The sequence below is a fragment of the Arabidopsis lyrata genome, assembly GCF_000004255.2.
Source record: "Arabidopsis lyrata subsp. lyrata unplaced genomic scaffold ARALYscaffold_3, whole genome shotgun sequence".
NCBI classification, from domain to species: Eukaryota; Viridiplantae; Streptophyta; class Magnoliopsida; order Brassicales; family Brassicaceae; genus Arabidopsis; species Arabidopsis lyrata.
Genome location: NW_003302553.1, coordinates 20,733,290 through 20,760,416, shown reverse-complemented (window position 1 = coordinate 20,760,416; position 27,127 = coordinate 20,733,290). Strand labels below are relative to the sequence as shown.

Below are 27,127 nucleotides of genomic sequence, written 5' to 3'. Positions count from 1 at the left end.
AATCCCGGTGCTTTGATTTCTTATGTTGTCTTAAAGGAAGACAATTACTCTGAATGGGCTACAGAGCTCATGAATTCTCTCCAAGCAAAACACAAACTCGGCTTTCTTGATGGTTCAACACCAAAGCTAACGACAGAACCTGATTTGATATCATGGAAAGCTGCAAATTCTATGATCATCGGTTGGATTAGAACATCTATTGATCCAACCATACGTTCAACTGTTGTCTTTGTGTCTGATGCAAAAGAGCTTTGGGATAATCTCAAACAACGCTTCTCAACCGGAAACGGTGTCCGCAAACAATTGCTCAAAGATGAAATTTCGGCGTGTAAGCAAGATGGCCAATCTGTTCTTGCTTACTATGGGAGACTAACCAAGCTTTGGGAAGAACTACAAAACTACAAGACTGGTCGGACGTGTACGTGTGCAGCTGCTCCTGACATTGCTAAAGAACGTGAAGATGACAAGGTTCATCAATTCTTACTAAATTTGGATGAACGCTTCCGGCCTATTCGCTCTACAATTACCGATCAAGATCCTCTACCAGCTCTAAATCAAGTGTATTCTCGTGTGATTCGTGAAGAACAAAACCTCAACGCATCACGCATCAAGGATGCCATCAAAACAGAGGCTGTCGGGTTTTCAGTTCAAACCACACCACTTTCGCAACCATCTCAAGTAGCGGCAGTCTCTGCTCCTCGATTTCGCGATCGCTCTTCTTTGAATTGTACTCACTGCCATCGTCAAGGCCATGAAGTAACAGAGTGTTTTTTGGTCCATGGTTATCCGGACTGGTGGCTAGAACAGAATGGCTCTAACGGCTCTACGACACGAGGATCATCTGGTCGTGGCAACACTGATCGTGGCAACAACAATCGCGGCGGACGTTCTTCATCCTCTAGCTATCGTGGAAGAGGCCGTGCTAACGCTGCTAGTACTAGCTCTCCTTCTACAAACAATGCTTAGATCAATCAATTGATCTCACTACTTCAAGCTCAAAATCAGACCACCACTACAGAAAAGTTATCGGGTAAAACTCAATTTACTGACGTTATCATTGACACAGGTGCTTCACATCATATGACCGGCGATGTCACGTTACTCACGGATGTCAAAAACATCATACCTTCGCCTGTCACAAAGCCTGACGGGACTGCCTCTCGTGCCACTAAACGTGAAACTCTTGCTCTAAATAAAGCATATTCACTTCCCGATGTGCTATTTGTGCCGGATTTTAATTGCACATTAATCTCTGTTGCCAAGTTACTAAAGCATACTGGATGTATTGCAATCTTTACTGATGCCTTATGTTTCTTGCAGGACCGTTTTACGAGAACTTTGATTGGTGCGGGTGAAGAGCGTGAGGGAGTGTATTATTTTACGGGTGTTCTTGCTGCTCGTGCTAACAAAGTTGTCAACGAATCATCATCGGCATCATTGTGGCATCATCGATTAGGACATCCATCTACCGGTGTTTTGAGTTCTTTACCAGAGATTACTCTTTCTAGTAGTAGCTTAGATTCCATTAAAAGTTGTGACATTTGTTATCGTGCTAAACAAACACGTGAAGTTTTTTCTCCAAGTCTTAATAAAACTACAGTTTGCTTTGAACTCGTTCATTGTGATGTTTGGGGACCGTACCGCACACCCGCTTCATGCGGATCTGTTTACTTTCTGACTATAGTTGACGACTTCTCGCGATCTGTCTGGACTTTTCTCATGGCTGAAAAATCAGAAGTCTCTCGATTAATTCGAAACTTCTGTGCAATGAGTGAACGTCAATTTCACAAACCTGTCAAGACGATCCGCAGCGATAATGGTACGGAATTTCTGTGTCTCACATCATTTTTTCAAGAAAAAGGAATTATTCATCAAACTTCATGTGTGGATACACCACAACAAAATGGTCGAGTTGAGCGCAAGCACCGTCACATTCTAAACGTCGCCCGTGCGTGTCTTTTTCAGAGTCATCTTCCTCGAAAATTTTGGGGAGAAAGTATCCTTACTGCTACTCATCTCATTAATCGCACACCCACCAAAATTCTTCATGGAAAGTCTCCCTATGAAGTACTGTTTGGATCTCGCCCCTCTTATTCAGCTTTGCGAATTTTTGGATGCTTGTGCTACGCTCACTATCGAGCTCGTGACAAGGATAAATTTGGTGAACGCAATTGACGATGTGTATTTGTAGGTTACCCCTATGGTAAGAAAGGTTGGCGTCTTTATGATTTAGATAACAATAAATTTTTTGTGAGTCGGGATGTTGTGTTTCAAGAAACAGTCTTCCCATTTGCTACTATAGACACTGGTTCACTCACCGTCTCTCCGTCTACGATGCCTTCCTCTACGATCTTTCAAGATGATGACTGGATTCAATCATTGTCGGTTGCTCCTTCACCTCCGTCGGATCTGTTTTCATCGGCATCACCTCCGGTTCCGATACCTACTACGGCTGAGTTACCTTTGGCACCAACTCCAGCCCCGATAACGACTCCGACTCCGATTTCACCATCGACTTCTACTCCAGCTTCACCTTCGTCACCTAGTTCACATACACCTTCACACTCATCTAGCTCGTCGAGCTCGTCATCTTCCTCACCTGAGGCTTCACCGGGTTTACCGGAATTGCTTGGTAAAGGACACCGTGTGAAACAACCATCCGTTCTTCTCAAAGACTATGTTGCTCATCACACCACAACTCCTACTACTACTACTACTACTACTACTACTACTACTACTACTACTACTACAGCTCCTACTACTACTACTCCTACTACTAATACACTCCCTACTGCTTCTTCTACACCTCTACCTGATCCTAGTCTCGCTAAAACGGTCTGCGGTAAGATACTTGATTCTATTCCCATATCTATTTCTGACGAAAAATTTTCGGAATTGCATCAAGTTTTTATGGAAGCTATTACCTCCACCACAGAACCAACAAGCTATCACCAAGCTTCTCTAATCAAAGAATGGTGTGATGCTATGGGTTTAGAAATCACCGCTCTTGAAGAAAATCATACTTGGGATATCACTACCTTACCTCCAGGGAAGAAAGCTATTGGCAGCAAGTGGGTCTATAAACTCAAATACAACTCTGATGGTACTCTTGAACATTACAAGGCTCGCTTAGTCGCCCTCGGAAATCGCCAAGTAGAAGGATCTGATTTTACAGAAACTTTTGCGCTAGTCGCTAAGATGACAACGGTCCGCTTTCTTCTTGGTGTTGCTGCTGCTAAACAATGGGAAGTTCATCAGATGGATGTTCATAATGCATTTCTTCATGGTGATTTAGACGAAGAAGTTTATATGAAATTGCCTCCCGGGTTTCATACTAATGGTACTAATCAAGTGTGTCATCTTCGGAAATCATTATATGGACTTCGCCAGGCTCCACGTTGCTGGTTTGAGAAACTTGCTACAGCCTTACGCACATTTGGTTTCAAGCAAAGTTATCCTGATTATTCACTCTTCTCATTTGTACAAGATGGCGTCATTCTCCACGTTCTTGTTTATGTTGATGATTTTATCGTCGCAGGCAATGATTTGTCTCAAATAGAACGTTTCAAGACGTATATGCATAAGTGTTTTCATATGAAAGATCTTGGTCCGCTGAAGTATTTCTTGGGTATTGAGGTCTCTCGTGGTCCTGATGGCATCTTTCTTTCTCAACGCAAGTATGCTCTCGACATTATCACCGAAGCTAATCTTCTTGGTGCCAAGCCGTTTGCTACTCCGGTGGAACCTAATCACAAACTTGCCTCAGCCACGGGTCCTGTTCTCAAACGACCAGAAGAGTATCGTCGCCTTGTTGGTCGTCTTACCTATCTTAGTATCACTCGCCCTGAACTAAGCTACATTGTCCATATTCTCTCGCAGTTCATGAACACTCCTCTTCTCCCACATTGGGACGCTGCCATCCGTGTTGTTAGATATCTTAAAGGGTGTCCTGCACAAGGGATTCTTCTTCGGTCGGACAGTGAGATTTCTTTAATTGCTTATTGTGATTCCGATTGGTCTGCATGCCCTCTTACTAGACGATCTCTCAGCGCATATGCGGTCTTCTTAGGCTCCTCTCCAATCTCATGGAAGACTAAGAAGCAACATACTGTTTCTAACTCGTCGGCTGAAGCTGAATATCGCGCGATGGCATATACACTTCGAGAAATCAAGTGGCTCCGCGAGCTTCTTCATACCTTCGGCTTTCGTCATACACGGCCTATACAACTCTTTTGTGACAGTCAAGCGGCTATCCACATTGCTTCTAATCCCGTCTTTCACGAACGCACAAAGCATATTGAATCCGATTGTCATCAAGTTCGAGATGCAGTTCAAGATAAGCTCATCACTATGGAACATATTTCTACCAAAGAACAAGTCGCAGATGTTCTTACTAAAGCTCTACCGCGACCCGCTTTCGATAAGTTACTGTCCAAGTTCGGCGTTGGTAACTCTCCCCGCCAACTTGAGGGGGGGTAATGGGCCTAATGGACTTCGATATGTATCTCATAGAAGATTTAGTCTTATCTCATGTACAAGGGAAAACCCTTAGATCCTATATGTATAAATACTCACAACAAATGAATAAACACAACCAACCTTTTACCTATTATTTCACACCGAAATTGCCACTACTCAAAATTGAGCCACCACCGTCGATCGAAAAAGGGAAAGAAGAAAGACGACGCAGCTAGGTAAACACGAGACCATTGAAGAGCAACTATGGAGAGAGGGACCGGCGACGATGCTGTGGAAGCCATCCATCACCGGCCATCGGAGAAAAACTTTTTGACGGCTAGGGCGACCTTGTTTTTGAGAGGAACTGCCTTTGCAAACGCGATATTTTTTTATTTTATTTTCACCCTTTTTGAATTCTCAACATTTATATTACAAGTTTCAAGGTTACAAAAAAACACCTTCATAGGCAATTAATTAATAGAAAAGCTTCCTTATTTAACATATTTTTTATTCATTTCATAAGCAAAATATTCATTAGAGAACAAATCTACATTAAAACCAAACCAAAGGCACTACAATACACACATCTTGGCTTCTATTAGTTAAGTTACTTGCCTCATACGCTTCTTATTAGACACTGAAGCAACAACAAAAAGGCTTATTAATTATTACCACAACAGTGGCGAACTAAGAGTGGTTGTATTCTTCAACCCCAAAGCTCTTTAAGCACAGATGGTGCACACACTAAAGATTTCTCCTGCATTTTCTTCATTAGATAGAATCTGCACAGTACCGGTCCTGCTACCTTCCAGACAAACCCACATTTCGAAACACCTGCATGAATGGCATAATCGTAAACGATCTTGTACAGTGTGAGGGCTTGCGGATAGAGTTCTTCCAGACTTTTCTTGCTGTCTTCAAACCCTGCAGCACCATAGAACTCCTGACACACGACAAATAAACCGTTTCTTTAATAAGCATGATTGACTCTTGTTGGTTACATGCTTCCACGGAACCAATCAACAAAACATTGGAGATTCATGAAGTCTACTGGTCAGATCTTTGCTCTTAGACTTAATTGAATCTGCAGGAGTGGTGACATCGGATTGAGGACCTTACCTGCTTGTATCTCTGAATAACTTCATTGGCTGATTCATCCTTATCAGTCTTCATCGCCTGGGTCATCTCACTTCTGTAATTATCATACCACCGTCTACATTTCTCCATATGAAACTCTGAGACCGGCTCATCTTCGAAACAGGGGAGTTTACTGATCTCTAAATTGTAAACCACAGTAAAACACATATCATGATTAATGATTTCTTTGGTGGTCTGATTATATGTATAACAAGAAAGGTCCTTTACCAGATGATGGTGTGGGTTCCTCTGTTGTCTGTGATTTAACAAAGTCATAGATTAATCCAAGAATAGAAGTGGACTTGAACTTTTTCTCCCGCTCCATGTAATGTGGAAAGATGTCGGGCCTCAGCTCGTTTGGAAGATAGACCTTATCCCCTTTCTTTGGTGCATCAAGAGCATCATAGTATATATCAATCAGCTTTAGCATTTTCTTCTTCATTTCAGCTTTTTCCTCAGCTCTCTCATCTCCTAGTATGAGTAAGCGGTCCATTATTGTTAACCAGCTATCTGCAGCTATCCCTATAACATTGCTGTAAACCCGAGAAAAAAAAAAGACATACATTTCAAAGATTGATTTTCTCTGCAAATCCAAGACAGTTTTGAGTCTTTCAATATTGAGAGCTTAAAAGTGAGTTGGGAGTACCTGGCATGAAATCCTGCCTTCAGGAACATTTCGAAAAGTTCTTCTTCCAACTCTTCTGGTGAAAGCTGGCTTGGCGCTCTACCAGAGTTACTTTTACTGGGAGGAGTCAAACTCACCCACGGTTCACTTGGTTTGAAGTGTTCAAGCAGCTAAAACAGAAAGCAAACCCAAGAAATCAGGTCACAACAATAATTAATTTTACTGTCTAATGTGGTGGATTACCTCAGGGTTTCTTGATATGAAATACATATCACCATCAAAGTCACCACCTGCAATCTCGTCTCCCAAGGATCTTGGACCTTTCTGAGGGAAGAACACAGCATACTTGGAATTTCCAACATACTCTTCCAAGGCCTTAACATATGTAGCCTTGAGAATATGTATGTCTCCAAAATGTAATCCAGGATTTCTATAAACTAACACTTCTCCTGAAATTTGCCCAGACTCACTACAAAACCATGAAAAGAAGCAGTGACGAAATGAACAACTAACTCACAATTCCAAAGAAGCAAGTCACTGTTTCAAGTTTCCATGTAAAACTCAAAATGAAAAAGTAAAAGAAGAGTTGAGTAGAATACAGGATTACACAGACTTCATCTTCCTTTAGCTCTCCGGTGGGATCCACTGTCCCCATGAGATAGTATGATTCGGTCACAGGAAGTCTTCCTGCTTTGAGATCATTTTTCTCTGTCTTTAAAAGAATAGACAGATGATTCTTCAAGTGTGGTTCGTCAAGGGGGATACCAACCAATATCATCTGTGCGGCGTTCTGGTCGTCCATTTCCCCATAATTAAGAGCAACTGCACAGAAAAATTGACTTCTTAAAAATGAATAGTTCTAGGCACATGAATAGAAATAAATGCAAAAGAACAAGAAAGGTTTGGAATCTTAAGCACCATTAAGCGCAGCATGTTTGTTGTAGAATATGCTTTTAGACTCTTCCAGCGTGTTGAGCAATATATCCAAAAAGAATTCATTAGGGATTCCTCCATAGCTAAGCAGCGCAACCAAATTTTTTGATAGCTTTGTTCTTCTTGGTGGATTACTGGATGATGAAAACAACTAGATGTCACTAGGATAACATCACTCCACGATAAGAACATTTGAACGAGAGAACTTCAGTATCAAAACAACAAGTAGTCAACGAACAAAATACCTTGTAGTTACTACCTCCAAAGCGTTAAAGGTGCTAAAATTTGACAATGAGGGATCTTTAGACACCTTGATCATCGAAGGTCGAACCTGGACAGTCCGAGGACAAAGCTGCCAAATTGGGAGCAAAATTAGAAATAGTTTGCAAACATTTAAAAACCAAAAAAAAAAAAAATATGTTGTAATGTGAAAGAGAGCGGACTTACTTTCTTGTTTAAGAGAAAAGTTCCCTTAACAGCATAGCCATCATAAAACATCCGAAACTGGATCAAAAGAGGCTGTTGGAAAAAGCAATTGTTTACTACTTGAGTTCAATAATAGACAAACATAGAATCAGGCATAAACATAGTTGTGAACTATATATTATACATACCGGGTCTTGGTTACAAGCTTCCTGTCCATCAAAATTTGAAATCTTACTCTTAATTCAAACAAATATGAGAAAGAAAAAAACATGATACGTAAACGTAAGAGTAAAAAAAGAGTGAACAAAGGGCCTACTAGCCAACCATAAAAGTCAGAGTAAGGACCTGAATATTTTCACTTCTGAGACATTTCCCTTTAAATATATTTAGGGGACACATCCGAGCAAGGTCCTCAGAGATGTAGCCAGTTCCATCTGAATGTATACAAGGTTTTTTGTTCTTGTCAAGAACATCTTTCCCATCTTGATCCTGCAATTGGAAGAAATGGAAAAAGGTCAAAGAACATAGCGAATACAATTAAGTAAAGGCATTAGAGACGCAGTTCCTAAAGGAAACATGAATTAAGGACGTACATGGCAGTGTATATCATCAATTGGATCAAAGGTAATCCCAGTCATGTCAACTTCAAGCGTTTTAGTCTTTGAGAGAATTAAGGAAAACCTGAAGCATCAGCAAAAGAAAGGTGACTCTGATAACAAAGGAACATCTATGGAAGAGTTTAGAGATGATACAGTAGAATATTTTCATATACTTCCTATAATGAACCTTGCCATATAATTCGCCAAAGTTGGTGCTCTATGCACGTGCATAAAATGCATACGAGCTTCATGAATTGACTTTCCAGTAAAAATATAGGGATTTTCCATATCACAAGAAGCTGTAGAGTCCGTGCGTATAAAGTAGCATTTCACTTTCTTTGTAGAAAGATCTTTCTTCTTTTCCTCTTTTCCTCCATCTTTGAAAACTGTTCAATAGAATGTTAGAAAGAGCTACAAATAACGGGTTCTAAATCTAAAGCAAGAGTATGATATGTGTATAGGTAGACATAACTTAGCAACATTACAATGAATAGTTGTGTATGTGTAACGACATAAATGGTAGTTAATCAAGAGGAAAAGGGAAAAAACCCACCAAAGAATTGATAACGACGTAAACCAATCATGATACCGTTCTTGGCAATTTCTTTGTATGTAAAGTAACGGTCATTGCTATATGTTGATGAGTTTTTCGGGACATCCGCGAATTTGACAGTTAAAACATTTTCATCACCCAAGACCTTGTGCAAGTGTGTTCCAGTGTGTTCAAGAAGGGGGCCCTGTGAACACAGTATGTCGATAAGTACCAGTATATTGAGTCAATGTCAAGGACTTTATCCTACTATTAAGATACAATGTTTAATAGACATATGATAGCGACTTGCAAAGAATTGCTCCTACGGCTTCTTGAATTAGGTATTGAATCAAAATTTTGACACAGTACATATGCCACATGGAAAAAGCAAGCATGAAAGATAGTACTTAAAGAGCTGAATGAACCTTGAATGTGTAGCTACCATCGGGAGCAACATGACACTGATAGTAATGGGTCTTGCCACTATCCCATTGCAACTGGGGAAATGAAGCATGACAGAAGATGCAGTTAATACAACTTTGATACCAAACTCAAATTCTCATGAAATATGTAGCAGTACGAAATATTTCTTTTAGTTAACACCGAGTCTCTACTTCAAAAATGCAAACATGAAAATATAAAAATACCCAATATGTAGAATTAGAACCATACCATTCTTCGGTCTGTTTGAGGACAATAACGCCGCCCCAAACGGTCCCAAACGGCTGCTTCATATGCAACCATTGGCAAATCTTTCCATAGTCTAATCTCATCAGCAGTTGTAACCTGGCCCAGTTGTTGCCTGCATAACATCAAAAGGAAAAAAAAGTTAAGTATTACCAAAAAAGGTAGTTGTCACCACCAAAACCAAACACTTAGAGATTATAGAGATGTAGTAAGAAATTGGAAAACTTGCATCACAAACATTACCCTGGAATATAGCTAAGTAACAAAAACGCCTTCTTAAATTCAAGTTCACCCAAAGCTACCAGCTGTGGAATGTGCAGAGATCCTCCATTTTCTTCACTTTTCAAAGACTTAGGAGAAGGAGCATCAGAATCAACAGACATCTCTTCTGCAATCGCCAACAAATCATAACAAAGTAAAGATTTTTACTATTACAATGGGTTGTCTTCTAAATTCTGATACTAACCTTGAAGAACCCTGCACACGTGTCTTCCAGAGGGACTACGAGAGTTCGCCGGAGACACACCTGAGCTCAGCCGTGGATAGCCAGTAAAATTAACGGCTTGGTTAACTTTAGAAACGATGAAGCTGTCGAGATTGTATATCAAACCAGCCTGCAAACTAAAAACATTCCTGACCAACTCAAAACCCAAATTCTCAGGAATGGAAGACAGTCTCTGTCTCGTCTCATCATTAATCGGAGTAAGATTAAATTTTCTGTAGATATTCTCTAAAGCTGTTTCAATCCGACCCGAAAGAGCGATCCTTGACCTCGTAGAAGCAGCGCCGCGTAAAGTTATCATTTTTATTCCCGTTTGTTCGTCGGAATCTCACACTTTCTTCTTCTTCTTCTTCTCTCTTACTTGAGAGTTTTAAGGGTTTTGCGAAAATACCCAGTAGAAACAGAGACTGTTCCCACTGTTAGTGATTGATTTGACGACAGAAGAAACCGGAAAAAAAGTTTGGAGCTTTTTCTCTAGATTTCTTCTTTTGACTCCGTAGAAACAAATTCTCTTAACTGTTTTTCTTAGTTCTATATTTACCAAAATGCCATATTCTTGTCGTCACTTGATGCAAACGCCAAGAAATTATCGCGTTTCTGCAAACGTTTAATTCGTCGTTATCGCTCCGTAGATAAACCGGGTCTACCTCCGGGTAACCCGTTAAAGTCCACGGGTTTTTTCCTCTAAACGGCGTCGTTTGATATAGGTTTTTAAGTATGGCTAGCTGAAACGACGTCGTTTTTTGCGTTTCATCCCACAATCTTTGTCGTGTTTTTTCTGCAGTCTTCTTCTCCGTCGAACTTCTCCGACCACTTCGTATAGAGAGAGAGAGAGAGAGAGAGTGACGAAGAGTTAACGGGTATTTGATTTCACTACCATAATTGACTCTCAATCTCAAATCACACATTGAGAGAAGTTAATTTCTTCCTGAGCAAAAAAATTCGTCCTTTTTTTGTTCCTGTTTGGTGAATTGGTAGTTCGATTCTGAGTTTTGAATTGTTGCAGAATCAAATCCAAGAATGAGTACTGCGTCAACTTTTAGTTCAATCCAAGGATGCTGGTTCAAGGTCAATTCTAAAACTCTTAAAATCTCTCTGTTTCTAGTTTCTGATTTTTCCACTGAATCCTCATTGATGAAATTCAACCTAGTTTTGATCCTATTTAAGCTCATTGTAGCTTGTTTTGTGTTTCTGTAATCTGATAAAATCTGGGTTTTCTCTGTTTTGAAAAGGGGGAAAGGAGAATTCGTGTAGCTGATAAACGAGTCAAGAAGCTTTCTTTGGGATCCCATGTGGCTTCTCCATCTTCAATGAGCTTCAGAGTTTCAGCTAGTAGTTCTGTTAAACCTGAAAAGGATATTCGGATTGGTCTTCTTGGTGCAAGTGGCTACACTGGTGCTGAGGTTTGTGCAATGTTGAACCTGTCTTTAATTTCCGTGGAATTGTTTGTTTTAGTGATCTCTTTGGTTTTGAAATTAATCAGAGCTTAAGTGGTATGCACCTTGTTACAAGTTTGTTGCTTTTTGGGTATTGTCCTCCTTATTTAGCTTAACTAGTGAAAGTATGCAAAGTTTAGCTTCTTCCAACAAAAGGAAGAAAAAGAGCCTTATAGTCATCGGTTTTAAGGTTATTTAGCTTAACTAGTGAACATATGCAAAGTTTAGCTTCTTCCAATAAAAGAATAGATAAGGCATTTCAAGTTTTGATTCAAATGCATGAGATGGTAAGTTTTGATTTTTAACAAATGATTTGGAATCCCTTCTTTATTGAACGGCAGATCGTCAGGCTTCTAGCAAACCATCCGCATTTCCAGGTCACTCTGATGACTGCTGATAGAAAAGCTGGCCAGTCAATGGAAAGCGTTTTCCCACACCTCAGAGCTCAAGTATAAGTGATCTCTATCCCTAGTAAAATTCCAAGTAATGAATCTGTTCAAATGATACTTTGTGATGGTGTATAGTGATCAATGATTAGATATTTTTCCTGTCCTCAGAAACTACCTAGTTTGATCTTGGTAAAGGATGCAGATTTTTCTACTGTGGATGCTGTATTCTGCTGTTTGCCTCACGGAACAACCCAGGTCCATTTTCCTTTCATTCTTCCATCTCAATTTTTTTAAAAGCTTTTCTTAGCTTAACGGAAATGAGTGTGTGTATTTTGACAGGAAATCATCAAGGAACTGCCTACTGCATTAAAAATAGTTGATCTTTCAGCGGTAATCCTTGAAGAAATGGTTTTTTTGGTTCTTTTTTTTTTCAGTTATATGCCCATCTAAAATACGCTTTTCAGGACTTCCGGTTGCGTAATATTGCAGAATATGAAGAATGGTATGGTCAGCCACACAAGGCAGTAGAGTTACAGGTACATTTCTCTCAATGCTACTGCTTGATTTTAGGTATGTTGTGTTCATAATGGTTATACTTACCTAGTGTCATACTGGGTTCAGAAAGAAGTTGTATATGGTCTAACAGAGATACTAAGGGAGGACATAAAAAAGGCACGACTTGTTGCTAACCCAGGCTGTTACCCTACTACGATTCAACTTCCTCTTGTTCCTTTAATAAAGGTTTTTTTTTTATATTCTATTCTGGAATGTGATTTTATTTGACTGCCTAGTCTTCTATTCAACTCTACTCAATGTGTTGATTTTGGTGCAGGCAAATCTCATCAAACATGAAAACATTATTATCGATGCAAAATCTGGTGTTAGTGGAGCAGGTTTGCGCTTACTCTGTGATCTTTTTAATGAACAATGATGCAGTGTTTCTAGTTTCTTGACTGATATGAAATTTTCATCAGGACGTGGTGCTAAGGAGGCGAATCTTTACTCTGAGATAGCTGAAGGCATTTCTTCTTATGGGGTCACCCGGCATCGCCATGGTATGTCACAAAATAATTATCACAATTAGTTGGAAATTTTGCTATGATTTGAATTCAATATCTCTTTTGTTTTGCAGTTCCTGAAATTGAACAGGGATTATCTGATGTTGCACAATCAAAAGTAACTGTCAGTTTTACGCCGCATCTCATGCCAATGGTACATATAATCTTAAGCATGATTTCTATATTTTTTGCCTTAAAACCCATTAACTGATTCCAGTTGTCTGGGTAGATCCGTGGAATGCAATCGACTATATATGTGGAAATGGCTCCCGGGGTTAGAACCGAAGACTTACACCATCAATTGAGGATGTCTTATGAGGTGATGATTACTCTTGTGTTGTAAGCCACAGTTACTACTTTTGTTACTTATTTATGTTCCAAAAATGTTTTGTAGGATGAAGAATTTGTCAAAGTGTTGGATGAAGGAGTTGTTCCTCGGACACACAACGTTAGAGGATCCAACTATTGTCATATGAGTGTCTTTCCTGATCGAATCCCCGGAAGAGCTATCATAATCTCAGTGGTAATTAGGCATAACCATCCTCTATTATAAACTCATCTTTAGCTTTCGACGATGTTATTTTGTATATAAAAGTTCTTTGGTGTTGCAGATTGATAATCTCGTGAAAGGAGCTTCAGGACAAGCATTGCAGAATCTTAACATAATGTTGGGATATCCCGAAACAACAGGGCTCCTACACCAGCCGCTTTTCCCTTAAAATTTCCACCTTTAAATCGGTAATATAACATTCGTCTGTCTTGTTGGCTCTGCATCTTGTAGATTTTTTCTGTCATTACTTTTGCCCGCTTAAAGCTGTTTGTTTTTATACTTATCTTCAGATGACCAATATGAAGCTGTTGAGACGGCAATGTTAAGCATAAAGATGGTTATATGAGTCATTTAACAGACAGAAAAGCCTCTTCTTTTGCCATTTACTAACAAATGGTTTTGTTGTTTGTTTATTAAGGTTTTGATGAACCTTTCCTCTTGTTTTCTCCATTTTCTGAATTGAAATTTTCGTTTCAATTAGCTTACTGTGACCAAACTAAACCGAGTTCGGCCTTTAGAAAATAAGCAAACTGAACTAAAATTAGGCTCAACAGACATATATTCAAATGCTTTTAAAACCAACCATGCCTATCAAACAGCGTGTATAAACCCCATTTACCATACCCACGGGTTAGAAGAGAAAAAAAAAACAATCTGTGCTATAGCCTCTATATAAAAAGTTTAAAGCCTTCTATTTAATCCATAGTTATGCCTCTTTCTTCCACATTTCTCACTCAGCAATCTCTTAAAACCCCATTTGTTGCTTCTCATGGAATCTGTTATGGTCTGAAAACGTTGTTGGTCATTTCAGCAACTTCCTGGGCCTCGGCTTGCTCCTACAAGAGGATGAGATTTAGGAACGACAAGAAGTTGAGTTCCATGACTATGATGTGATATTCAGTGTAAAAGGACCAAACATACCTGGAGTCGGTGTAATAGATACATTAAGAAGAGATGAACAAAGACCTGTAAATTCATAAAAGATGTCATTTTGATGTACCATAAATTCACAAGTAAGGCGAATGAGATTGAATAGATAAGCGAGCGTCTTACAAGGTAAAAAAGTAGGAAAATCCGTGCTATTGGGTACCGCCAAAGGAACCTAGTGGCCCTTACAGCTCCTGAGTCTAACAGTTTCACGGCATTCTGCAACTGAAGACAGAAGGCGAACAAAGCAAACATAAGAGTAAAGTTAAAAGAGAACGCCGACAAGCAGAGTTTTTCTTAATGGGTTCCCAAATCTCTACCTGTGTGCTCGCTGTAGCCATGTGTCGGTGATACAATGGAAGAGGCCTGAAATTGTTTTCGGTCAATATCGAACAACAAACTCAACATATATATCAGCATCATATTCTAGGTTACTTAGAACACAGACATAGCTAAAAGACATACTCAAGTGTCTTAATCTCAGAATCTTCTTCCCAAGTTGCTGATGGGCGTCGCGAAACTCTGCTTCTTTCTACCTCTACCTGAATCAACAAGTTTAGAACCTTCCTTGTAAATATTATAAAAAGTAAAAGTACATATATGAACCGTAGAGAGCTTTGACGTCGGACCTGTGCTTCGTGAAGACGTTTGACCTCTTTCTCCAACTGAAACTCCGCTGCAGCCTTCTCACTCGCCATAGTCTCTAGTTGCGTTTGCTTATAGTACTGAATCAAAACCCATGGCCAGAAGCTATCAGACAACTTCCCAATATGACTTTGATCTATAGAATCAGTACATTCAAGAAGTTCAGGTTACCAGTAAATCTGTTAGTTCACGGTAGCGTTTCTCCAGCTCCGTGTGCTCCTACTAGGTCAGGGATATAACGATTAAACTCATGTCACATAATCATATGCATTAAAGATACCACTTGACGAGCAAATTTAAGATAAATCAATTAATTGTAGGCACTTTTGTTTAGCAACCATTCGAATGAGTCTGTCATAATCACAAGACGTGTTAACAAGTAGAGTGGGTCTTTCCCACAAAATATTCATAAGTATTTTATTGGGCAATGAAATTTATTGCATTCAATGAAATAAAAACGCCAAGGGGTTTAACAGATAACTATCAGGTCTGCCTAAGCCACTTTATAGAAAAAGAGTAGTAACTAGGACATGCCATAAGTATAGACTAGGAGAAACGAAAAAAATCAGAAACTGTTAATGCATTGACAAGAAGAGACAGACTCTCAGAAACTGTCGATATTACCTGGCGTGAGTAATGTTCTGCATCCCTCTTCATGGCTGCCATTTCAACCCTCAACTTTTGCATTTCAGCCTATAACAATGAAACAGATCGTGTGTAAACAACAAAAATCATGTTATAAAGAATTCCGAGGTAAGTAACATACATACCTCCATTGAAGAAAGTTTCTCCTCAGCATCTCTTTGACCTTGCCGAGCACGGTCCACTTCGTCCTGCCATGCTTGAATCTGCATTATTAAAAGTAACTCCTCTGGATTAGCCAAAATCTGAACTTCTCAAAATTGATAAAAGTTGTTTTCAAGAATTATGTACTAAGCTGGAGTAGATTTTGACAACGCCATGTAATTTTTTATGTGAAAACGACCCACCATAAAATCCAGTAGAAGATTTAAACTCACATACATGAGTTATCAGAGTTACCAAGGGATCATAAATACTTTTTGCATATAAGTACATTTTGGAAATATGTTCTGTAGTTTTTCCTTCTAAAAGAAAATTTGAAAGTGTGCTAAGAACTCATTGTTGAAGGTAACTTCCACGATGTAGATCATGATAACCTAATATAACATACCTGGATCACTTGGTTTGCTTCATCTGGGGCCTTCTTTTGTCCTCTGCGAGCACGAACTTCCATATCTTGCAGCTCTTGATTCAGAGATGTACATTCGGCCTGAGTATTATTTGTCAATTCTTTGAATGAAATTCAAGTATATGAGGGAACAAATTGCATTGAAGATAAGTTCATCTACCTCAAGCAATGCCACCTTCTGTTCAAGATCTGCCACTTTCGCTGTCCTTTCATCAGCAATTCTCTGAAATACCATCCAATTAAAAAGTCAGATCAAAGTAGTTTTTGGGAAACAAGAGTTCCACATAGAATCTTTACATCGTTCATATATGTAGCATATGAAAATACAAAGGTTTTCTGAATTTCCATGCCGAAAAGAAGGAGAAAACAATTTAAGAAGAGAAAGCCAACACTCAGAAACTAACAGCATATCAAGTTGGATGGCCTATTTGAAATGTAAACAAGTGATAGTAGCGGTCTATCCAAGAATTCTGTCTCACCTGAATTCTAACAAGTGCTGTGGAAGCATCCACAGCCCTGTGCTCTAGTTCCCTTTCCCTTTCCATGGCAGCCTGTCTTAGAATCAACAATTCATGTAAGAAAAAAAAATTGATATAATGTTTTCATTATAAACAATTTTCGCATCGTTCAGGCAACAAACCATTTTTGTGGCATTATGCGCAGAATGCTCCTCTTCGGCTCTCCTTTCAGTAGTGGCAAGCTCCTCCCGCAATGCCTGTAATAAGAAAATATTGATTCAATGGTCTGAGGACCTTATATGTTTCTAATTGTATATACATGGCGGTAAATTATTGGTAGTCATTGATGAAAAAAAAATTAGTAATACCTGCATCATCCTAGTCTCAGCCAATTCTCTGTTTCTCAAAATAGACTCCATATCTCCCTGATAGAAGTAGTAAATGATTTTATTAAAAGCAGGTTGGGTGAAAAAAGAAAATGGCAACTGAAGAGATAAGTAACTAGGACCATTAAATACTCATGGTATGCTATGATAGGAAGCACACAAAAGAAAAATGAGTAAATGAGAGGCCAAGAAACCTGGAGAGACGACAATTTTCCTTCATTCAGAGCAGCCTGATTTTTCAGGGCATCCATTGCGCTGACAAGTGTTTCTATCTCTGAGTTCTTAGCTGCTAGTGCCTCAACCATGCTTGACTCTACTTTCGTCACTTCACTTTTAGCAGCTGACAGATCTTTTTGCAACTGTCTAATGCTAGCTTCATATGACTTGGTAAGCTCTTGCTATTACAGAAAAAAAAATAAAAAATTAGGTGCACTGAGAGCACCTTAGAGTATCAAAAGAAACTCAAAACTGTTGAAATTTACCTCTGCAGAGAGAAGCTCTTCTAACTGTGCATTTTCCGCTTTAATTTCTTGAAGACGGGATGAAAGTCCAGCACAAACCTAGAAGAGATGAAGACAAAAAATGCATAAACAAAAAATGCATACATCTGAGATTGCTCAGATCCAACCACAGACATGGATAAATCCTATCTTACATATGAAAGAGTACATTATCAACTATTTGATGCAGGAAAGTAGCGAAGGATATTTGAGCTTACCCTTGCTAACCTTGCTTCTTTTGACTGCCCAGTGGAAACGGTAGCTTTTAGCAACCCCTGAGCCTAGAATAAGTGAATAGATTGATCAACAGACTTTTAAGAAGACAACATACATGGAAATTTAAGTGGCAGCCATAGCATTTTCTATTTTCTTCATTTCCATAGACTAACTAACCTCTTCAAGTTGATCTTGAATCTTCACGGAAGTCGTATCAGCTCTACGATCTTGCTCTCTTTTCAGATTGGTTGAGGTGTCAGGAACTTCCGGTTCCTGTTCTTTCTCCAGATTGATTGAAGTGCCAACTTTCACCTCATCGCCCGTGCTTTGAGCCACATTCCCTTCACCAACCGAAGGAACATGCACTACAGATTCCAGTTTCTCCAGATCTCTTTTTGAAGAATCAACTAACTCTCGTTGTGCGCCATTTTTGGGAGCATCAACGAGGTTCTCACTGACAGCGACCTCAATTTCTTTGTCAGGTAAAGATGGTGATGGTTGCACCAAAGAATCATTTGGAATATCTCCATCAGCATGCTTTGACTCAGCTCCATCACCGTCCACAACAGATTCTGAACCTACCACAGCAGCATCATCACTTTTTGTATCTGCCACTGATTGTGGAAGTGATTGGACACTCTGGACATCTGCATCAGTCCTAATCTCATTTGTCTGCAAGACAGGCCCTGATGAAGATGCTTCGTCAATGGATGGAGGCACCTCTGACTGTGATACCCCTGGGCCAGATTGATCACCAGAAAAATCTCTTTTATTAGAAGATTCTTCTTTTACAAGTTTCTGTCGAGCCTACAAATACATTCCACAACAAAGAAGTTCATCTTGAGTATCGATGTACCAAACAACGAGATCAACTTACAGATAAGAGATCCACAGTAATACCTTTTTCTTTGAACTTGTTCTCTTCCCTTGAGACCCTTTCCTACCAGAAGCTTTAGCCACCCCAAAGAAAGACATACACAATATAAGAGACATATACACATGACTACAAGTTTCAAAATTATAAAGATTTGACCATCAAACTTTGCTTTAGATCAACTCCAGGACAATGCCTATGTTTCTAATCACATACAGATCAAACCAGTACCAAAGAGAAAGCTTTTAGTTCTATCAGAGTAATCTCTACACAGTACCTGGCAACTGCAAATCAGTCTGTTCTTCCGAAAGCTCTTCAACCACAGATTTTGCTCTTCGATCCACAACCTCAAATAAATCTGACGAAAAATTTAACGGAAACTTCAAAATTTGTAATCACGAATTTGAATTGCAAATAAACCACTACAATATTACCTTCGGCAGCTTTGAGCCAAGACGCCATTGATGAATCAGAATTGAAACAAACTCTCCGTTAATGGAGCTTCCATGCACCACCGGCTAATTTCACGATTGAAATCAGCAGATGCTTTAGAGAATCAACAATGGTGTTACGGATTCGAGTCTGATCTCTGTTGTTCCAAGGAGAATCAAATAGAAAAGCGCGAACGAATTCTTCAATCAGAATTTAGCGTATGAGTATGAGCGAAGAAGGAAGAACTCAGATCGTTGATCTGGTGGTGCCACGACCACCTGATTTACAGTGGTCTAGCTCATCGTGGCCGTCGAATTGGGATTATAGTAAACAGAGTAAAACGATGTCGTTTTTCTCGGAGATGGTCTAAGTGTAGGATTGGTAATGACATTTGTTTCTCTTATGTTTCTAAGCTGTTTTCTCCTCTGTTTGTAATTTGTAAACATTTCAATTCAATATTTACCAGATGAAAAAAAAATAAACAAGGTTACTTTACGAATACATTTTAGCTGGTGTCTAGTGATGTACTTCATTTACTAGATGGACGCTAGCTTCTAACTCCGTGTGAAGGGGTCAAAAAAATTCTCTGCTAGTGACTGATGTAGTTTCCAAAAGATCGTCTCGCCATCTTAATTTTTACAAATCCAAACAAAACTTATATAAACCGATTAATCGAGATTATCTAGTCTCTAAAAACTATTTTTCAGCATCTTGTTTCGACATGGTTCAACGGATGATGAAAGTTCTGGTTGTTTGTAGACGGAATCACCATCTTTACTAAGGTCCTTTTTAGTCTAATCAACTTGTGGGAGGTTCCCAAATCGAACCTTTAAATATATTCTTTTATCAAGCCTTTTCTAAATGAACTATAAAATCCACGGAAATTTTTGTAGGTTTTCTCTCTTTTCATCTTTGGAGATGCACCAAACAATAGAGTTAGAATTGTATATCGCATGGAACTTCTTGGATAATTGCAATCCATTCTGATTTTAACAAATTATGTGCTATCCAATATCTCCGCTTTCAAAATACAAACAAAACGTTTCCTCCCATATATGTCGGATGCAATGATTCCTCGAAACTCAACGTCATGTTAAAAGTTAAAACTATGCATCATTGTGTTTCTTGAAAAGTCAAAACATCGCTCTTTTGGTTCCTTTTAACTCTATTTCAATAAACTTAGTACTTTTAGAATTAGGAAGATGATAAGCTGTTATTAAACCGACCCAGTAGACAACTTTTAATCATTTTAAAGTTAAAGAAATGTTGATGTCCACAGGCTATAGAACTTTTATCTACTCTATTATATGTAGGATGCTTAGAGTCGCATAGCCCGCTTTAACCGCATCATAAAGCTCCCCAAGACAGAAATTTGCTCCATAATTTCTGCTAGAATTGTGACTACTTCTAAATTAATTGGGCATGCTCTTCAAAAAAAAAAGAACCATAATTATCTAAATACTCGTAATCAAATTTACCGGAAGCACAATATTTCATGTCTCTTAGCTACTTCTTTTCACAACTGATTTACTAGCTCTAGATACCAACGGACTAAATACAAAGGGAAATAACTCCGATTATACTTTACGAAAATATTGAAAATCTTCTATAACAAAAAGTTCATAAAATATTATATGAAATGTATGTAACCACAATTTATTTAACCAAATTGACCATCACATATTATTCTGAATGATTTCACAGCAACAACACTAATAATACAAACCAATAGATCATAAACTTGGTTTTATAGTCTTATACATATAATGGATCAGTAACTTAACATATTAATTATTGTCAAATCACATTACCATATGGATCATTTCTTCACATCAACATAATCAATAAGGACGTGTATTCTCATCACCCACTGGCATAGGATAATAGTTACATACAATATAAATTAACTCATTCTCATGACACCTGAACGAGCCACATCCGAGACTGAACGACTGATTGGCCACCATCTGAGTGTAGTGTCCGCAAACATCTTTGCACTTGTTGGTCGCATAATCGTAGTTTGGCTTCTCCGTCAACCAATACTTTGCCGCGATCGGACCGCTCATTTGGTCTTCAGGTTGGACCCATCCCGCAGCGATATTCTCGCCGTAAGGTCCATCAGAATGTCTCATGGAGCTGTAGTCGCAGACTCCGGCTTTGGCTTGTCTATTTGCGAACTTCTGTGCATAGGCCGCTACTGTTCTGTTCCACTTCAATGGAGCCACCCCGACCGCGGCTCGGATCTGGTTGTGAACCTTTAGCGTTTTTTTCGGTTGGACATCTTTGATTGGTCTTACCCTAGGTAGACCATAGGCTAGAGTTAACAAAACAGAGAGTAATGTCAGAACGACGAAGCTATAACGAAAAGGCAACATTTTGTTATGTTTTTGTGAATTTTTTTGGAACTTATGGTTCTGTGATCTCAATTCTGATTGTTCTTCCTCCTTATGTAGGCCTAAAAAAATAATTAAGAAAGGCTCTGCAACTATTTTTGAGATTATCTATATATACATTTTTGGATGACTTTTAGCAAATAAATCCTGGAGTTGGAATGTATTTACGGATGAATGCCATTGACATTAAATTATTTAAATTTGAAAAATATTAATTAAAGATATTACCAACACGATTTCGAGAATCATAAATTCATATCTTCCTTAATTTTCTGAGTCATTAATGTGATAATCTTTAGGAAATATTTCTCTGTAAAAAAAAAAATCCACATTAATGAAGGCATTAAAATCGACACTAACAATTAAATTATTTAGATATTCAATTATTTTAAGATTCTTATATCTTATTTGATAATTTTTTTTAATATCTCATTCTTTAATTACTGCGTTTAGAATTTTATGGTTGTTACCTATTTTTTGATGAAATTTATTGGTTGTTACTTAATAAGTAATTATGGTGCGTTTATTTTAGTTAATATCTAATTTAAAGGATTTGTTTTCTTTTATTATTAATAAACGAATAACATGTATAGAAATAAAAGATTTTTCTTGCGACTCCATAATAAAAATATTAAACTCTTATTTTCTACATTTCTTACACATAATATCCTCTTATTCAATAACAAAAAATATATATTGCATATTTTTAAAAATATTTATAATATTTAAATTATATAAAAAGTTTGTAATATTAATATTATTTCAACTCTATACAAATTTAATATATATGTATATATATCTTATGGGAACCATTTAAAAGAAATTTTTAAATTGACTTGAATTATATAGCTTTTAAATAAAAGTATTATTAAAAAGAAAAATAACTAAATGATGTTTAATTTCACGGGACGGGTAATATGATGGGACGGGTTTGGGTTGATATTTATAAAAGATAGTATACCACGGGTGAAATCCTAAAATTAACAATCAAAATAATCTATCAAACAAATTACATTTTGATTTTTTTAAGAAAATATAGTCCCGCGGTGTACCGCGGGTTAAAATCTAGTATATTATTAAATATGTATGGTTAACGTAAAGTTATTTTGGTGAGGTACGGCCGAATTTGGAAGGTTTATCTTTCTTCTATTCATTAGTCAATTAATCTCACACAATTAATCTTAGAAATCCCTTAAAATAAGATAAATCTAGAATAAATTCTTTAGTATTAAATCTTGAATTTCAGAATTAACAAAAGAAAATTTGATAGCAAAAAAAAAAAAGATCAAGAGATCAAATGCATTTTATGACTTTATAGATATTTTTTTTGTTAGTTCTATGACTTTATAGATTTATAGGAGAATTTTAAACTGAATTTCCAAAATATTATAGATTTGTGATTTATTAGTTTTCTTATTCTTTTCCTTAAAACAAAGGTTTATCAACAAAGATAAAATCAAATCAAAGCTTTGAGTGATGAGTAAATAGTAATATACAGAAAATGATAAGACTTATCTTCACGGATTTACCTAAACTTAATTACACACTGAGTGATCTTGTATACTAACACCAATTGATCATCCAATCAGTCCACATGAATAATATGGCCAAAAAATTTTAAACCACCTAGCACCCCAAACCCAAGTTTCATCGGTTTGGCTTAGAGCCGACTCTAATCAGACACTAGTCAATTAATTTCTATCAGTATTCTGCATGGGAGAAAATCTAGTAGTTGTACCTTTTTTTTTTTGGTATCATTGTCGTACATATTCACAACACTAACACAAATTAAACCACTAAGTACATGTAATGGTCGTTAGTCCATTAACAGGTAAAGCATTTAATTTAATACTGTAATATATTAACATCCTATGTATGAAAGAGTCCCAAAAACAACTTTAGGACATAACATTTACAACAAAAGAAAATCTAAAAAATTTGAAGACAAATACATAAAGTTTGATGTAAATGCTTACTCGTAAATTCAGGTAATTAACCACAAAAGTCAGAATCAGTGACGTGAAACACGATCGTTAGTCCCACCGAAATCGAGATTTGATTGGTCGTAAGAAAATAATGTTTATAATGGTCGTAAGTCTGGTAAGTAACGTATAAATATAATCCAATAATCCATCTCGTCTTTGTAATATTATAATGAGAAATTGTTAAAAATGCCCCCTTTTCAATACCCCTTTTCAAAAATGCTCCCTTTGAGAGTCCATTTTTAAGTTTGCCCTCTTTTAATTTTTAATGACTATTTTACCCTTATTTGAAACAAAATTAGGTCCACAAAATACAAAATATTTTTTGGCGGGAAAAGTGATCCCGCAATTTTCCCGCCAAAACACTTGTAAAAAACCTTTAAAAAACCTTGTAAAATTTTCCCGTAAAAATTTTTCCCGCCAAAAAATTTTCCCGCCAAAAAATTTTTTTTGCGGGAAAAGTGATTCCGCAATTTTTTTGCGAAATTTTTTTGGCGGGAAAAATTTACAAGGTATTTTAAAGGTTTTTTACAAGGTATTTACAAGTGTTTTGTAAGGTTTTACAATGTATTTTAAAAGCGTTTTACAAGGTACTTTAAAGGTTTTATAAGGTATTTATAACTTGTAAAACCTTATAAAAAACTTGTAAAACCTTATAACTTGTAAAAACCTTATAAAATAGCTTGTAAAATCTTATAATCTTATAAATACCTTGTAAATACGTTGTAAAACCTTTTAAAATACATTGTAAAACCTTATAAATACCTTGTAAAAAACCTTTAAAATACCTTGTAAATTTTTGGCGGGAAAAATTTTCCCGCCAAAAATTTAACGCCAAAAAAATTGCGGAATCACTTTTCCCGCAAAAAAAATTTTTTGGCGGGAAAATTTTTTGGCGGGAAAAAATTTTACGGGAAAATTTTACAAGGTATTTTAAAGGTTTTACAAATTTTTACAAGTGTTTTGGCGGGAAAAATTGGGGGATCACTTTTCCCGCCAAAAAATATTTTGTATTTTGTGGACCTAATTTTGTTATATTTCCTTATATATTTATGATATCTTTTATTAAAAGAAGGGTAATTTAGTCATTTTGTACATAAAAGGGGTATTTTTAAAAATAGACATCCAAAGGAAGCATTTTTGAAAAGGGGTATTGAAAAAGGGGCATTTTTGTGAGTCTCCCTATTATAATTCACGTGAATTTTATTCAACACCCGTGATTTGTTCTCAGCTTCATTTTCGGAGAGTAATTGTTGACTCTTTACTTTTTTAGTATTGGATCTTAAAAGGTTTGCTGATTTCTTTCTTAGTATGATCACTTTTTTAGTATTGATTTACATACGTTGATTTTAATATTGTGCGTGTTTTTAGTAAAACGAATCGTGTAGTGTACTTATAAATATTCTTAATAACAAATTGTAAAGAAAATATTAAATTGTTTATAATTAAACCAATCATATTAATTATGATTTACATAATGGAATTTTGTGTTTTAGAATTCAAAAATTAGACGAATCATGGGAATTAAAGCAGTCAAAATCGGTCAAAAACCGCGGGTCGAGCCCAAATCATCTCACTATAGGGCAGATTTGGGAAAATATATTAAACCCGCAAATAAGCGGGCCACATGGATTGATTCGCAGTGAGTCATCGATTTTCGTCCGAGGGTTAGCGGATCAACCCGCATGATAGTATTTATTGATAAAAATATAATTTATTCAACATGTGGTAGTTTAAAAAACTTTTAATAAATGAAATTATAATATTTATAAATATAATGATATATAAGATTATTTTCTCTAAAAAAATTTTAATTTATTTATTTTAGTAGAATTTTAAATTTTGGTTACTCTAAAATTATTTAAACAAAATCCACGGATTACCCCGCAAATCAGCATACATTCACGCGACGGGTTTGTGTTTCATTTATGCTACCCGCGGGTCGGGCGGACAGACTAACTACATGCCAAAGTATATTTTGCCTATTGCAAAACAGGCTTAACGGGACGAATCAACTCGTTTTGACAGCTCTAATAGAAATATTATTTAGTCATACAACACAATGGAGTTTGGACATAGGAATAATAGAATATGTATCTTATTTGTTAGATGAGAGATTGAAAGGTGACTAAATAATATTTAAAAAATAATTAATATTTTTCATGATTCACAAAATTTAATAAATATTTATCATTTTGTTGAATAATTCTAAAAATCATATTCAATAAATCTTTATAATTTGAAAATTAAACTTCTTTGGTAAGTTATAAGTATGAAAATACCATAATTTTGATTTAATCTAATTAAATTAAAATTAGTTACATAGATTTCATATCTATTTAATTTACATGACCAAAATAAAAATATCTATTTAATTTATAAAATAGATTGGTTAGTTGTGATAAATTTTCTAGAAATCTCTAGAAGAAAGTAAGATATCTTTTAATTAATTATAACTGGCTAAAATAAACAAAATTAATGAGAAAAACGTTGATTGTTATGAAATTAGTTCCAAAATTATATGAACAAATATATTATACGTAATTAATGTATAACATTATTCGGAATATGATTTTATAATTAGTTACCATTAGTACATATTATACATTTAGTCGACCTAAAGAACAGAAAAGAACATAGCAAAGTATAATGAAAGTATACTAATTTCTGATTTTGACATCAAGAAAGATCAATTACACATTCTAGTGATTCAATGGATTTCCAAGCTCCATCAATTAGACTAAAAGCAGACACAAATATCAGAACAGAGATAATTTCAATCACTATGTAGTAAAAACTCAAGGTAGCAGGTATAATTTATAGAATCTAACACAGTATCCACAGTTGATAATGCAGAATACCAAGAGTTTAGAGCATAACGTAAAACAAAGACATTCAAGGTTCAAAAAAACTACTACTATCATCTGTAGGAGTCTCATCTACGTTCAAATAAATATCTACAAAAGACTACAAGATGCATCATTTCATAAATTAGAAACCTTAAGTGCACCAAAACAAAGATAATACTAATGTTCTAAAACCATACGTGTAATCTTACTTTCTATCAATGTATGATGCAGAATTCCATAATGCCGTTTCTTATGCTGAAAATGATCAACAAGGGCAAGGTTTAGAGAAAACACAATATCTACAAAGACATTCAAGAGAACTACTACCATCATCTGCAGGAGTTTCATCTACGTTAAAATAAATATCTGCAAGAGACTATACAAGCACCAAACAGAGATAATTGGTATTTTACACATAATCTAATGTTTTAGTAAACATAAATAAAATCACCCTTTTTATCAATGTATGATGCAGAATTCCATAATTTCATTTCGTATGCTGAAGGTTTGCTAATTTCTTGATATTAACATCAAATCACCAACCATAGAAAAGTGTGATAAAAACATAAGGCATGGTATAGAATTCAAGAAAAGACTCATTGCACTTTGTGAGTAAATACATGTGTAATTCAATAGAGCTTCAACTCTGTAAGACTACGAGACCAAAGCATAGACACTAATACCATAAGAGAGATATTTTTAATCAATGAATTGTTAAAAAAGCAAGCCAACTGGTACAATTGGTAGAATCTAACACAGTAGTCATCAGTTTATTATGCAGAATTCGAGACTGTAATTTTTGAGCATAATGCAAGATAAATACATTTGTGATTCAAGTAAAATACTAACATCATTTACATGAGACTGCAAGATACATCCATTTTGCAAAACGAGAGAGCTTATGATACATTTATAAGTACCAA

At 36.6% G+C, this 27,127-nt stretch overlaps 4 protein-coding genes across 5 annotated transcripts; 1 reads left to right on the top strand and 3 right to left on the bottom strand.

The window, feature by feature from the left end:
- Positions 1-4,949: 4,949 nt before the first annotated feature.
- Positions 4,950-10,397, bottom strand: LOC9322080 (probable RNA-dependent RNA polymerase 5). The gene is made up of 18 exons (XM_021031772.1): positions 9,864-10,397; positions 9,641-9,785; positions 9,383-9,512; positions 9,136-9,207; positions 8,732-8,915; positions 8,366-8,564; positions 8,173-8,260; positions 7,925-8,068; positions 7,768-7,788; positions 7,601-7,672; positions 7,399-7,505; positions 7,139-7,287; positions 6,820-7,042; positions 6,464-6,689; positions 6,242-6,390; positions 5,824-6,128; positions 5,578-5,735; positions 4,950-5,401 (listed from the first exon to the last, which is right to left on the bottom strand). Exons 1-18 carry the CDS (start codon positions 10,198-10,200, stop codon positions 5,165-5,167), a joined length of 2,946 nt encoding a protein of 981 aa, XP_020887431.1. The 5' UTR covers positions 10,201-10,397; the 3' UTR covers positions 4,950-5,164.
- Positions 10,398-10,640: 243 nt separating this feature from the next.
- On the top strand, positions 10,641-13,809 carry LOC9320030 (probable N-acetyl-gamma-glutamyl-phosphate reductase, chloroplastic). Of its 2 annotated transcripts, none has more exons than XM_002885967.2 (15): positions 10,641-10,759; positions 10,906-10,967; positions 11,132-11,302; positions 11,677-11,784; positions 11,893-11,979; positions 12,064-12,114; positions 12,189-12,260; positions 12,346-12,465; positions 12,557-12,617; positions 12,699-12,779; positions 12,857-12,936; positions 13,012-13,101; positions 13,177-13,305; positions 13,394-13,520; positions 13,623-13,809. In XM_002885967.2, the coding sequence occupies exons 2-14, from the start codon at positions 10,920-10,922 to the stop codon at positions 13,499-13,501; spliced, it is 1,206 nt and encodes a 401-aa protein (XP_002886013.1). In that variant the 5' UTR covers positions 10,641-10,759; positions 10,906-10,919; the 3' UTR covers positions 13,502-13,520; positions 13,623-13,809. The 2 variants fall into 2 exon arrangements, with proteins under 2 accessions (XP_002886013.1, XP_020887434.1); XM_021031775.1 differs by having other exon boundaries at positions 10,641-10,815.
- A 45-nt stretch (positions 13,810-13,854) lies between these two features.
- On the bottom strand, positions 13,855-19,327 carry LOC9322079 (golgin candidate 1). Its single transcript, XM_021031774.1, has 21 exons — positions 18,983-19,327; positions 18,826-18,906; positions 18,575-18,624; positions 17,852-18,481; positions 17,677-17,739; positions 17,441-17,518; positions 17,153-17,356; positions 16,941-16,997; positions 16,755-16,829; positions 16,594-16,665; positions 16,275-16,337; positions 16,097-16,195; positions 15,675-15,752; positions 15,529-15,597; positions 15,076-15,123; positions 14,889-14,984; positions 14,725-14,801; positions 14,580-14,625; positions 14,386-14,484; positions 14,254-14,298; positions 13,855-14,168 (listed from the first exon to the last, which is right to left on the bottom strand). The coding sequence occupies exons 1-21, from the start codon at positions 19,008-19,010 to the stop codon at positions 14,112-14,114; spliced, it is 2,115 nt and encodes a 704-aa protein (XP_020887433.1). The 5' UTR covers positions 19,011-19,327; the 3' UTR covers positions 13,855-14,111.
- A 1,369-nt stretch (positions 19,328-20,696) lies between these two features.
- On the bottom strand, positions 20,697-21,474 carry LOC9320028 (pathogenesis-related protein 1). The gene has a single exon (XM_002883915.2). The coding sequence runs from the start codon at positions 21,353-21,355 to the stop codon at positions 20,822-20,824; it is 534 nt and encodes a 177-aa protein (XP_002883961.1). The 5' UTR covers positions 21,356-21,474; the 3' UTR covers positions 20,697-20,821.
- Positions 21,475-27,127: the final 5,653 nt, after the last annotated feature.